At 38.0% G+C, this 12,868-nt stretch overlaps 1 protein-coding gene across 1 annotated transcript in view; it reads right to left on the minus strand.

The window, feature by feature from the left end:
- nlgn4x (neuroligin 4, X-linked) overlaps nt 1-12,868 on the minus strand; it is a 97,664-nt gene that overhangs the window by 77,514 nt on the left and 7,282 nt on the right. Inside the window, exon 2 of the mRNA XM_005809966.2 lies at nt 8,755-9,460. Coding sequence (XP_005810023.1) covers nt 8,755-9,205 — 451 coding nt within the window. The 5' untranslated portion in view covers nt 9,206-9,460. The remainder of the gene's footprint in view (nt 1-8,754; nt 9,461-12,868) is intronic.

Below are 12,868 nucleotides of genomic sequence, written 5' to 3' on the forward strand. Positions count from 1 at the left end.
TACAACAGACAGCACTAAAGTAGAGAGCTTTTGCCTGAGATGTTTTGCGTCTCAGGCAAAACGTTGCCATGGTGTCCCAAAAGACAAAGTCCTGTCAATCACAACACCTCCAAAGAGCGTTACGACACTGCTTTGTTTTTACAGTTAGTCACGTTAGAATCAAAGTAGTTTCATGTGACAGGTCAATGCAACACAGAGCATTACTGTGAGCAGAGTATCTACTGAGGATGTTTATGTAAGTGTGAAAAAGTAAAGAGTGAGGAAAAGAATATTTCCTTTCTGACTTTCTGAACAATAGCTGCGATTCTATTGACCATAATTGAATTCTTAAAATACATTTTCTTAATGGAAACACGGAAACTTTGAAATGACTCCTATTTTTCAAAACAAAATCTTTTGCACTAAGATGAGGTGAGTTTTTGTTTGCAAAACTGCAATGGAAACTTTTTTTTTTCAGCATCACACAAGTCATGTGATCAACAACAGAATATTACTACTGGTGGAAAATATGGCAAAGACAACAGGAAGTGGCAGGAGGAAGATGGCATGGCAGGTTTTTGAATGACTTACTGTGTGAATAAACATATTCATGTGTGATTTTAATTGTTTCTTATTTAATGGAAACACTGTAATTGGAAAATTGCATTTGTAATGGAAAGACAGCTACTGCTACCAACTGAACCATCCTTCACTGCAGATATACCTGCTAAGTAGCTAATGAGCGCAAGCTGAGTGTTTTCAGCCTCAACAGCTTTTCTTCCAGGATCCAAATCTGTACTTGAAATATGAATGTTTATTGAGGAGTTTGAGAATGTTGGAGCTAAAACACAGATGCAGTCCACACTTTTCAGATTTTCATTTGAAAAACAGAGAAAGATTTTTTGAAAAAAAAAAAAAAACTAAAACATGTTTATATTCCTCTTTACTATTTTTTGTCTCTGTACCACATTGTATCAGTCTATAAAATAAAATCTCAATAATATACACTAAACATAGATGCTGATCAGGAGTTATGGTGGTCAGGAGTTACAGTACTGTGGAGTACTGTACTTTAGTACTCCACAGTACTAAAGTACAGTTAGTACTGTGGAGTTTTTCTGTTCTGTTTTCATTTTCCCAACAAACTGGAATTAAACAGGCCTCATCTTAAACCTGCTTGCTGCCAGAAATGGACTTCCACTTGGATCTCCTCTGCTTGTTGTCTCAGTGCCAAAAACATGGAGCTTCACTATTAAAGATGCAAATAAACAGGACTGTAATCTTTATTTGAACAGCAGAGCACTGAGGAGGAAAATGGAAATAATGTGAGGACTCTCTTTAATTTTAAAAATGGTGATTAGACTGCTGAGATATTGTCTTTGTCTTGAAGAAAAGAAACATTTTCAATCTGATTAATTCACCCTGCAGCTGGTTTATCAACATTACTGCATTAACACCACAGGTTCTCACAAACTCTCCATATTAGCCTTTCTTTCATACTTTGTCTCCACAACTTGTAAGCACTCAACTAGCTAATCAGCAGAAAACATGGACACCACGGCAAGGAACCTAAAATATGACAACAGAGCATGCTCAGTACAGACCATGGAGGATTTCCTCTTGAAGTTCAAACCAGATGACAAAATTAGGCATCACTTAATCTGTCAGCAGCACAGGTGTGGAAAAACAGGAAACCTCTCCCTGATTCTCAGCCGGATGGATATTTTGACATTACACTGGATTTCTGAAAAGGCCAACTCAGGAGATATTAAGTTGACAGGCGGTGAGAAGAGCTCTAAGCAGGCCAGACATGTCGCTCTCTACTGAGCTCACACTGAAGACACACATTATTAGGACTCTTTCATATCGCTGTCTGCAGAGATGAAGACTGAAAGATGGAGTAAAATATAAAGAGGTGGTCAGTGATAGTTAGAACCAGATATTTACATACAATGTGTAACAGACACATAATCTTTTCTTTCTTATTCTCTGATAATACTGCAGATTATAGTTTTAGTTAACTCTGTACTATAATCATAACGTTTGTTTCTTTCCTCATGATGTCATCTATTTAGTGAAGAGTCCTATTCCTGCAGCCAAACAGCCCCACAGAACAATACTGCCACCTCCTGGCTTTACAGTTAGTAAAGTCAGCTAGTTAGTCTCAGGCTAACTAGCTTCTTCCTTTAACCTCAATTTGTAATAACGGTCATCATGACCAAACACTTCACGTCTTATATTTTCAAACTGTGATCTGGTTTTTATTTTGCTTTTGGTGAAATGTCTTCTTCCTCTCTGCTTGGCTTTTCAGCCCATGTTGGTGCAGAATTTGTTTTACCAGGGAAACCAAATCTTCACAGGATCTGTTTGTACTATGATTATTTGTATAGTACATCTACTTGACTTGTTCTTTGCTTAACTCACACATTTCTGAAACCCATCCATCTCTGGGACACAGATTCTGTCTCCTTTTTGAGCATTATGATGACTGGACATTCATAGGCTTTTTTACTTTCATATTGAACAAATGAAAGTGGAACTTTCAGATATCTAAAATTTGGACCTGAGAATAAACCAGGCTTGTGGAGGCTCACATTCTCCTCCCAATATATTGACTGATTCCCTTGGATTTTTTTATGACACAAGAAAAGACAGCAGAGCAAACATGTCTGTTTTAATAAATGGCTTAGAAGTATAGTAATCTTGAACTCTCTCTTTTCTCTCATTATTCTGGCAGCAACAACAACAAAGTTTAGTCTGATGAAATCGTAATAAATAATGTTACATTTCCTACATGTTCATATCCAGTTTCAACTTTATTTATCAATCTAAAGAGCTGACAGAGCTGTCCATTAGGGCCCTGTGAAAACAGGAAGCCATTACAGTTAGACTCCATAGGTACACTTCACCTCCAAGCAAGCAGACTCTCTGTGTTCTCCATTCCATTAAAAACAGCTCAGAGACACTGAGCTTTCTGGACTAATGTACTGTGTCATATGTCACAATATCTGCAGTGTCTCTGCTGATGAAAACCTTTTTAAACCCTGCTGGATTAATGGGTTGAGTCAGAGCGGATGTCTTCTGGAGCAGTCGGCAGTAGAAGTAGCTCTTATTTAACTATAACCAGGACTATTCTGACTTGGAAACAAACAAGAAATCCTACAATAAAGCAAAAACAAAATGAAAAACAACATGTCACAAAGAGGCATTATTTATTTAGATATATAGCAACTGGACACTTTTTTAATGTTACCATCACCATGGACTATACATATATAATAGTGAACTACCAAGGCTCACCGCTTAATTATTGACTATATTATGAGTTAATGAAGAATCCTGTGTCCATTATTTGACTACTTCATTAATAAAAATGCAACAAAATTTCTCATTTTTAAACCCATGTAGGACGAGTTATTGACTTAACCTCATCAACTGCCTGATGGAACAGTGGGGAGAACTGCTGCCTGGCAGCAAAATGATCCAGGGTTCAAATCCCAGTCTGGAGTCTTTCTGCAAACCAAGCCTGTTATTTTATTATTTACCTTCCAATGAGGAAAGAAGACAGTGACAGACAGCAGCAGACAGACAGACAGTCTGGCAGCCTCAGTGTCTACATGGATTTCCAGTCAACACTTTTTCCAAGGTGCATTTATATACTAATCGTATTAAGCTTAGTAAGATGCATTAAAATATGTTTCTAATTATTAACCATGAGGAAAATATCATCATGTAGACTATCATACGAAAAAAATGGTACACATCTAGATTTTGGAATGCTTTTAAGTTTGCTCTGGTGTTCGGGGAAAAATAATTTAAGAAATATTGGTTTAAATGTGGCATTAATTCAGACAAAGTCTGCAATTTGATCACATCAGCTAAACGTTAGAAGGGAGTAGGTATGGGACGGATTTGTAAGCTAGCTAGTTCCAACTTTTACAAATACTATGAGTCCCAACAGGTCTGACACTTCCACAGACAAATTTGCTCGACTTGAACAAGTAGACGCCACGGATAGATTGGAAAAAACAACTGGGGAAAGCGATCACAATTCAATGCTCCCATCAATCACTTCCAACGTCCGTCATGGGGCCTCAATAGTTGCAGGTGACATACTTGCAAAGTTGAGGCAATCTATTAACATTTTGAATGTTTCCCAGAGAAAATTATTCACTGAAGTGTCTGCAACGAGTTCACATATCATACCTGTCATAGTATAACGACATATCAAAGCGGGGCCTGGGCACTTTCCAGTCACTAAGTTTATTTAGAGCCCATCTGTTCACCAACCACAACTTGGCTGAAAGTGGGTCATAGAAAGCTGTGCAGCACAGGGCAGCTCAGAGTGAGAAGAAAAAGAAGGTGAAATAAAGGTGGTGCATTTCACCTTCAGTCAAGTTCAGACTGAAGTGACATCTAGAGCCTTAGAGTTCTGCAAAAATAAATCAAAAAACTAACAAAAACCTGAAAACTCAGGAAATCTTTATTTAGTAGGAAACAACCTGCATATAATTTTACATTTGTCAAAGGGAGCTCATATAGACAGAGATTGTTTAATGCTAAATAAATAATGAAATAATGTTTAGCTTCTTTTATGAATGTGGTTGTATTTAGTATTTTTTCCACATTTTAAGAGTTGTTAAACATTTTTATTAAAGCTCAATGTATTAAATCTTTTAATTAAAAAAGAGGTTGTGTTTACTCTTTGGAGTCACTCTGCTTGCAGGGGGCACTGATTTGTTGTATTAAGTCTCTACTTGAGCAAACAACTTTAATTCCTTTTTTTTACTTTGTGTTTATTTCAGAAATACAGAGTCATTTGAGAAAAGCTCCCTGCTGTGCACCAGTGTGGGATTGTGAGATTATCCTTTTCCTGCACTTATTAATCTGCCATGTACTGAAGAGCTTAGAATAAATTTAGCACAGAGCTGTCAACGATCTCGGCCAGAAACGCACGTTAATACGCCTTTCTGCGTGTCCACTTGCCATCCATAGTTTCTGTCCATTTCCTAAAAATGCTCTGCCAACCTCTCCGTCCTGACCCAAGCAGCTCAAGGATCAACAGGCCATGTTTTTTTTTTCTAATACTCATACTGAGCCCATTTAGTGGAGCATAATGAAGGCAGATAAGAAACCTGAATTAGTAAAGGGTCTGCCAGTGTACTTTACTTCAGTGTTAACAAAAGGGAGTAGAAAATAGAAATCCTCATACATCACTCATAGGGTTAAAGCACTCTTAATATTCCCAATGAAAAGAAACATTAAGTATCATTGTGAGTTTTGTCTCAGTTAGACAATAGTGTTCAACCTCGTCTCACTGAAATAAAGCAGAACATGTTTATTTCAGTAAATATATATTTCTACAGCAGTTATAGACAAACTGTGCAACCTAAGTAATCCAAATATATAAACAGATGAACAGAACTAAGCCAATAGATTAAATCTTGTGTAATGTAGTGAAATGTCAAAGCAAATCTGTGTTTAATACTAAAAACATTACAATAATCTCTTAATATTTAGAAAACAATCTCTTATTGCGATTCATTGGAAATGTAAAACCTTACTGCATTATTCCTAGTAAACATCCAGATGGTGCTGGTTAGTGCTGGTGACACCATACTGGGTGGATGGTGCCACCCAGTAGCAACATGAATGAAAGGAATTATTTGAACTGAACATAATTTAGATTTAATCTGTTTGCTTTTCTAGAAGAGCTCCCTGGAGAATGTTTCAATAAAATCTAACCAGAACCTCCTTTCATGAAAAACCAGCCGTGACCAGATGTACTTCACAGGATTTCTGACAGACGAGTGAAAAGACTAATCAGAAGAGGCTTCCAAGAACTAATAACCTCCCACAGAGAGCCACAGGGTCCATGTACACTAACTGCACAACACTCTACTGATTAAGAAAAAAGGAATGCTTAAGTTAAGAAAATTATGAAAATCCAATAAATAACTAGAAGAATACTGCAAGGTCTTCACAGTAACAGTGAAGTTTGATGGTGAGACGATGATGATGTGAGGCCATTAAAGGTCGGATGAATGGAAGGTTTTAGTGATAAATCTGAAAATACCATCGCTGTGAATTGTTCTGAGTCAGAATGATCCCAAACACTTTCTGCACAAAGGAAATGCCTCGAACTGTCATATCCAACAAAGACTTCAGTATTAAAGCATTAAATTAATTTCAGCAACTGTGCTTAATGCATATTCTCTGTGCCATTCCACTTTCATAAACATGATTAATGGACCCATTTCTTAGTGTTTCTTTCTGTGAAGAAACACTAAGAAACACTGGGGTGTTACTGAAATTCTGTGAATTTTACATCAAATTAGAATGCTTGTTATGGTGAAACTGGTTCAGTGCCTTTTTTTTCTACCAGAAACACAATAATCTAAATTTCTATGATGTCACAGCAAGCACACAAAATATTTTGGGGTGGCTCCATAAAACAAAACTGCAATTAACCATTTAAATCAATTAAACAGCTGCAGCTGATCCAGAATGCTGCTGCTGGTGTTCTCACTAAAACCAGGAAGATAGAGCACATAACACCAGTTTTAAAGTCCACTGGCTCCCTGTAGCTCAAAGAATCGACTTTAAAATACTGTTAGTTTATAAATCACTGACTGGCTTAGCACCACAATACATTAAAGATCTGCTGTTGTTGTATCAACCTTCCAGACCTCTCAGATCTTTCCGGTTCTGGTCTGCTCTGCATCCCCAGAACCAGAACCAAATGAGGAGAAGCAGCATTCAGCTTCTATGCGTCACAAATTTGGAACAAACTTCCAGAAAACTGTAAAACAGCTGAAACACTGACTTCCTTTAAATCTAGACTAAAAACCCACCTGTTTAGGATTGTATTTGAAACGTAATAAATTACCAATTTATTGATGGAACTTGACTTAATGTCGTGTTTTGATTGTTGATTCTATGTTGCATTGTGTTTCTGTGTTTGATTTGATGTAAAGCACTTTGAAATGCCTTGCTGCTGAAATGTGCTATACAAATAAAATTTGATTGATTGATTGATTGATTTGATTTACTAATATGCACATGACTGAGAAGAATTATGACCCAAAACAATTCGATTTTTCTATTTGAGGCAGAAAAGCATTGTCTAAGACTTGGATATGCTAATCCTCCAACTGGCTGCTTCACACTCAGCTGCAAACTGCTCCATATGTGCTGGCAAGCCATTAAATTTAACATCAAGCTATCAAACATAGGACGCCGATAAAGAAAATGTTTGAACAGCACTTTCATTGATTTGTTTATTGGTACAATCTATTGGATTCTTCTAAACGGCTAATCAGAAGCCAAATTAACTCACCTTTGGTCTTCTCTCTAGAGACCTGTTGATAATGAGACTGCAGTTGTTTAAACATGTATAACAACATGTAGACTTTGACTCTGACCAAATCAGATTTTTATCTTTTGGTAAATAAAGACAAGATAAACCAAGATCAGTTGACACAAAAGTGTTTGAAATTGATTTTTTCCTAATGCTTAAATGAACATTATTTACCAGTAACAGTGTCACTGTCCAGAGTAAAGCTGGTTTTACATGACCAAGAACTGGGAAGATGTTGCTACACACCTTTGTTCGACTGAATGCTACAGCTGCCCACAAGGAAGTCAAATCTGCTCATCTATTTTAATGAGTGCAGTATATTTGGAGGTATCGGGGTCAAGGCTTTGAAAATAATCTGTCTTACAACCTGTGACCCATGATGGTGCTCCATCATGGAGCTAATTTGCCGACAGTGTTAGTCGTGGCTGAACTAAAAAAGCAGAAGAGATACATCCAACTATTTACTTATCATCCCAAACAAAAAATAAAACAGATCAAATGTTTTCCAACCGGGAAATGATACCCGACACACACCCAGACTGGTTTTGGAACAAATAATGCAGACTAAAGTTAAGCTTCTTGAATTTCTCCGACCTTAACCTTGTCTTTGACCTTGCTAAAAGGTTGTGGATAACTACAGATAGCTGCATGTAGCTTGCTGCGGAACAGCAAATCAAATACTACTGGGCATGTATTCTTAAGCCTGTAAGTATAATGTATAATTTTTCTGGGCTGTGAAAATGTACATTTGACTTCTGCCACAGATTGTTTTATATAATTTTTTGGTTAGTTATATCTTCTAATTATATTCCACAGAATCTGACTCAACCAATGAGAGTTAAATGACTTGTTGGCAGCAGAAGGAATACACATTCCTCTGAAACTTAAATGTCGCTTTTCCAGTCACATTTAAAGTGTTAGTTGCACTTACAAACTCAAACACCGGCTGGTAGGCAATGATGGGTTAAGAGCCTTGCCAAAGGGCACATCAACAAGTTACAGGAGGAAGATGGAATCAAATCTACAACCTTCTAATTGCAAGACAACCACTCTACCCAATGAGCCGCAGTCAGGCTATACCTATACCTGTAGCTAAGCAAAGGTAAATACAGGTAAAACATGAGGTAGTGAGCCCAGACCACTGGAAGGCAGGTTGAGTTTTTCTTCATGAACTACCACACTGATAGTTTGAGAAACCTTCACTGAAAACATCCTTGAAAATTATTAGTTTTTCTTAATAGCAAAAAGTAAAAATAGTTCACCATGAACATGATATGTGGTGGTAACGCAAGATGTTTTTTTTTTAAAGTTTGTCAAAAATAAGTCATCAAAATAAACACTGTCAATGATCTGAGAACATAAACTGAAGAACAATTAGCAGAACAAAGGTGGAAAGAAAGGATGAGATGACCTACCATCCTCTGTTGGGACGTAGATGTTCAGGTAGAGGCAGTCCTCACTCTGCTCCTGCACGTAGCTTACTACTGTATCCAGGTTGGCAGTGAACCACACAGGGAGCATATCATTGAGTAAAAAGCGGTCCTCCAAGAACTGAGGACAAGCTGGAGCAAAGTGAGTAGCATTTCTAATTCCTGGCCAAGACATGGGCGGTTCTGGTGGCTGGAACCTCCGCTCCCCTGTTGGAGCCAGTGCATAGGGGATCCCCAAGTACTGCTCCACCGGTCCCAGAATCTCGTTAGGTAACGTAACCTTCACTCCTCGCAATTTTCCGTAATTGGTTGTGGCTACAGGATGCTGCTGAGCTTGAGTAGCAGCTACACAGATGGACACCAGCCCCATCCAGAGCAAAAGGCTGGTCTTGGCCTTGGAGCAACACATCCATGAAGGGTCTATGAGAACTGACATGCTCTCACTGTGTGGAGCCGGAATCTGGCAGGTTGTGCTACTGGATCCTCAACAACTCTCCCTGCCCACCTCCGATTGACTTTGTGCTGCTCTTCAGACTGCGAGCTGAGTGAAGGAGCACCAGCTAATCACTGTCGCTTTCTCAGAGCTCCCCATCTTGAGAGCTTGCATGGAGATCAGTAGTTGTTGTTTTACTCCTGTCTGGGGAATGACTAGAACACTCCCACCACATGCAGTCCAACGTGATCGAATGTTCTAGAAGGAAAAAGAACAGAACAAATAATTTTAGTTCTTCAAAATTATTGATAAATGAGCTAGTACATATTTTCAGTTACATATTGCACATGTACATTAGCTTAACACCAAAAAGGTGACATAAAACTTTTTGCACCAGTAGTAGTACAATTGGTTCAGAGTAGGATAATTAATGGATTGATTGAGTTCCCCTCTTGGACCGGTTACCAGGGTGACGATGGATGGATGGATGGATGGATGGATGGATGGATGGATGGATGGATGGATGGATGGATGGATGGATGGATGGATGGATGGATGCCATTTCATTCTAAATCTCTTCAGGGTGAAGTTTTGGAAATATTTCTCAACAGGCAAACTGTTGCACCCGGGTTTGTCTGCATCATCATGGACGCAAAATGAGATGATATGCAAACGATTCATTCTGCTTCCTGCTACTGTTGACCTTATCCCTCTGCTGAAGGTCTTAGGGCATTTTTAAGCATGCATTTTGCATATTTTTAAAGGCTAGCATGGAGAAAGTGATATGCCTGCCTACTCCAATCCAAAAGTGTTGGTTAATTACCATCCCACTCCAGTAACACCGTGTACCACTGAAAGTCAGACTAAATTAATTATTAAATCTCAAACTGACCAGGACGAACTCCCATCTAATATCAAATATAAATGAAAAGACTTCATGATTTGATGAGTGGTCCTCTGCCAGAAGGGCAAAAGCAGACACACATTTTAGCAAGTTAGATTTTTAAAGCGAACAGCCGTCCATGATGTTACACTGAGAAATGAACACAGACAGGACAGCAGTGCAGATACAGCCTGTATGATTTGGGGACAAAATGCTCATAGACAAGAAAATGGCTGTAGATACACTGATAAGAACTCACTCAGTAATTTGGAAGGCAATTATACCTGAATTGACATATATAGCCAACATCTAAGAAGAGATAATTATAAATTAAAGAGAGGATGTATGCTTAGTGTAAACCATGGAGTGTATAATATGAACCCAGTTTATTTACTAATGTTCTCTTGCTGCTTGGTTGCTAGCCAGGCATCCTGTACAGTCGCATCAGCTTTCACTGTGATCTTGAACAGTTTAATTTCTGGTTCAGGTTTCATTTCCACACACAAACACATGAGCTCAACTTCATGTCAGTCTGAAACATGAACCCTACAAGCCTAAACATAAACAAACAGTAAGACCAATGGTATGCAGTTGTGTGGATAAGAATATTTCCTTGATTGTGATTGCAGTAGAGGAGAAAAAGCCTCATGTTTTAGCTAGTCTGAGCCTGGGTGTCATAAAATTATTCAATCAACCATGAACTCTCATTTATATCAAAGCATTCCACAGTCAAATGTGAGGCCATCTGTCTAATAGCTAAAGTTTGGCCCAAAGATCGCCAACAATGACATAATCCAACACAGAACACTGCAACAGAATGGCTGAGACACTGATCAAGTATACAGAAAATGATTAGCTATTGGTTATCAACTTTGTTTGTAGGAATAAATGTATTGACAAGCATAAAAATGTAAACTTTTTTATTGTTGTGACCTTGAAGAACTCAGATTAAGTTTTATCAAAAGCTAATAACTTTTCTTCAAGAGGACAATGTTCCTCAAAGTTATTGTCATTAATCGCATTTTTGTCGTCAGTGACTGATTTGTGTGTGGATTATATAATCATATTATGATGCTGTAAATCAAGACTGTTGAGTTGTCAAAACTCAAACAAACAGTAAGACTTCATCAAGTCACGGTCAAACACATTCCTAATGGAGCAGCACCGCAGAGCACCAGCTGCTCAATATCAATTGAATTGACTCTGACGTATCAAACGTATCAATTTTTCCATAGACACACAAACTGGCAACTTTTTCAAAGAGAATTTCATTGCTATGGGTTCTTATATGTCATTTTACACAGTATTCCCCTGGATTACATTAATTTTAATCTCAATAAATACTAGAACAATTTCCAAAATTCTACATTATCTCTTTCTATTTTTGAAGAACAGTCTCTGTTAGAACATGGATGCTGGTAGAGAGTGACACTCAGCATGTTTCTTTAGAACTCTCCGTAGCGCTCCATTAGGTTCAGATCAGGAAAAACATTTATCCATTCAATCGCCTTCACTCTTTTTTTCTTCAAAAATGTAATAGTAGCTTTTGATGTGTTTTTTGTCATGTTGTAAAAGTGATCAAAGTTTGGCTTTTCTCCTAAGACTTGAACTGTGGTGGATTTTATCAACATGAGCTTGAATGAATTTGTTACAAAAATTACTTTTCGCTTGTGCAAATGAGAAAATTTTGTTGACAATCACTGGCCCACATTCAAAGTGTCTTGTTGTATGGTACAACAGGAAATACGCTGAGTTAAAAAGAGAGTTCCTTTATGTTGAACACTGTAGCTTGTTAGGAACATGAAACATGTACTGTATGTCCACACCTCAAGTGTTTTTGTACTTTCATTCCAGCCTTGGAATAAGAGCCAAGCAACGGCAAACCAAATGTGCTTGAACTAACATCTAAAACAAAGATATTTGGTTCTATAACTCAGTGACAAGAAACAAAATTTTATGACTACAACAAGGAAAAACAAAACTAAATATGTACATCAATATAATTTTAAGGGGTAAGGAATGTAACAGCAAAGTGTTGCTAATCTGATACAGTTCCATCCATCCATCCATTTTCTGTTCCCACTTGTCCCTAATGGGGTCCTGAGGGTTGCTGGTGCCCATCTCCAGCTACGTTCCAGGTCGCCAGTCTGTCGCAGGGCAACACAGAGACATACAGGCACACACACCTAGGGAGAATTTAGAGAGACCAATTAACCTGACAGCCATGTTTTTGGACTGTGGGAGGAAGCCGGAGTACCCGGAGAGAACCCACGCATGCACAGGGAGAACATGCAAACTCCATGCAGAAAGACCAAGGCCGGGAACTGCGCCACTGTGCAGCCCTCTGATACAGTTCATTATTACCAAATATAAAGTCTGTATTTTTCCTCAAGCATAAAGATGTGTTAACACAATGTCAATAAGGAAAGTCAACACTAAAGACTTCAGAGAAGTAATTGCTACTGTCCATCAATCTAGAAAGGAAAGGGTAATAAGTTCCAAAACAATTGAATTTTACCATTTTACACTGAGAAAGACTATTGCCAACATTTAGGATAGTTTCTAGGCTAATTTTACCAAGTCTGGATGTCTTGGCAAAGGTCAGATGCTCTGATAAAATGCAAAACATCAAAGAACTTCATCTCAGACTCTACAGCAGGAATGTCTTGCAGGTTTTAGATGAATTCCCGCTCCAAACACAGCCGAAAACAATGATTGAATTACCTCTTCAGCATCCCATGAAGTTTGGCAAACGTCTCATAACTTATTCATTTGATGCAGGT

This window comes from Xiphophorus maculatus, chromosome 24, assembly GCF_002775205.1.
Source record: "Xiphophorus maculatus strain JP 163 A chromosome 24, X_maculatus-5.0-male, whole genome shotgun sequence".
In the NCBI taxonomy this organism is placed as follows: domain Eukaryota; kingdom Metazoa; phylum Chordata; class Actinopteri; order Cyprinodontiformes; family Poeciliidae; genus Xiphophorus; species Xiphophorus maculatus.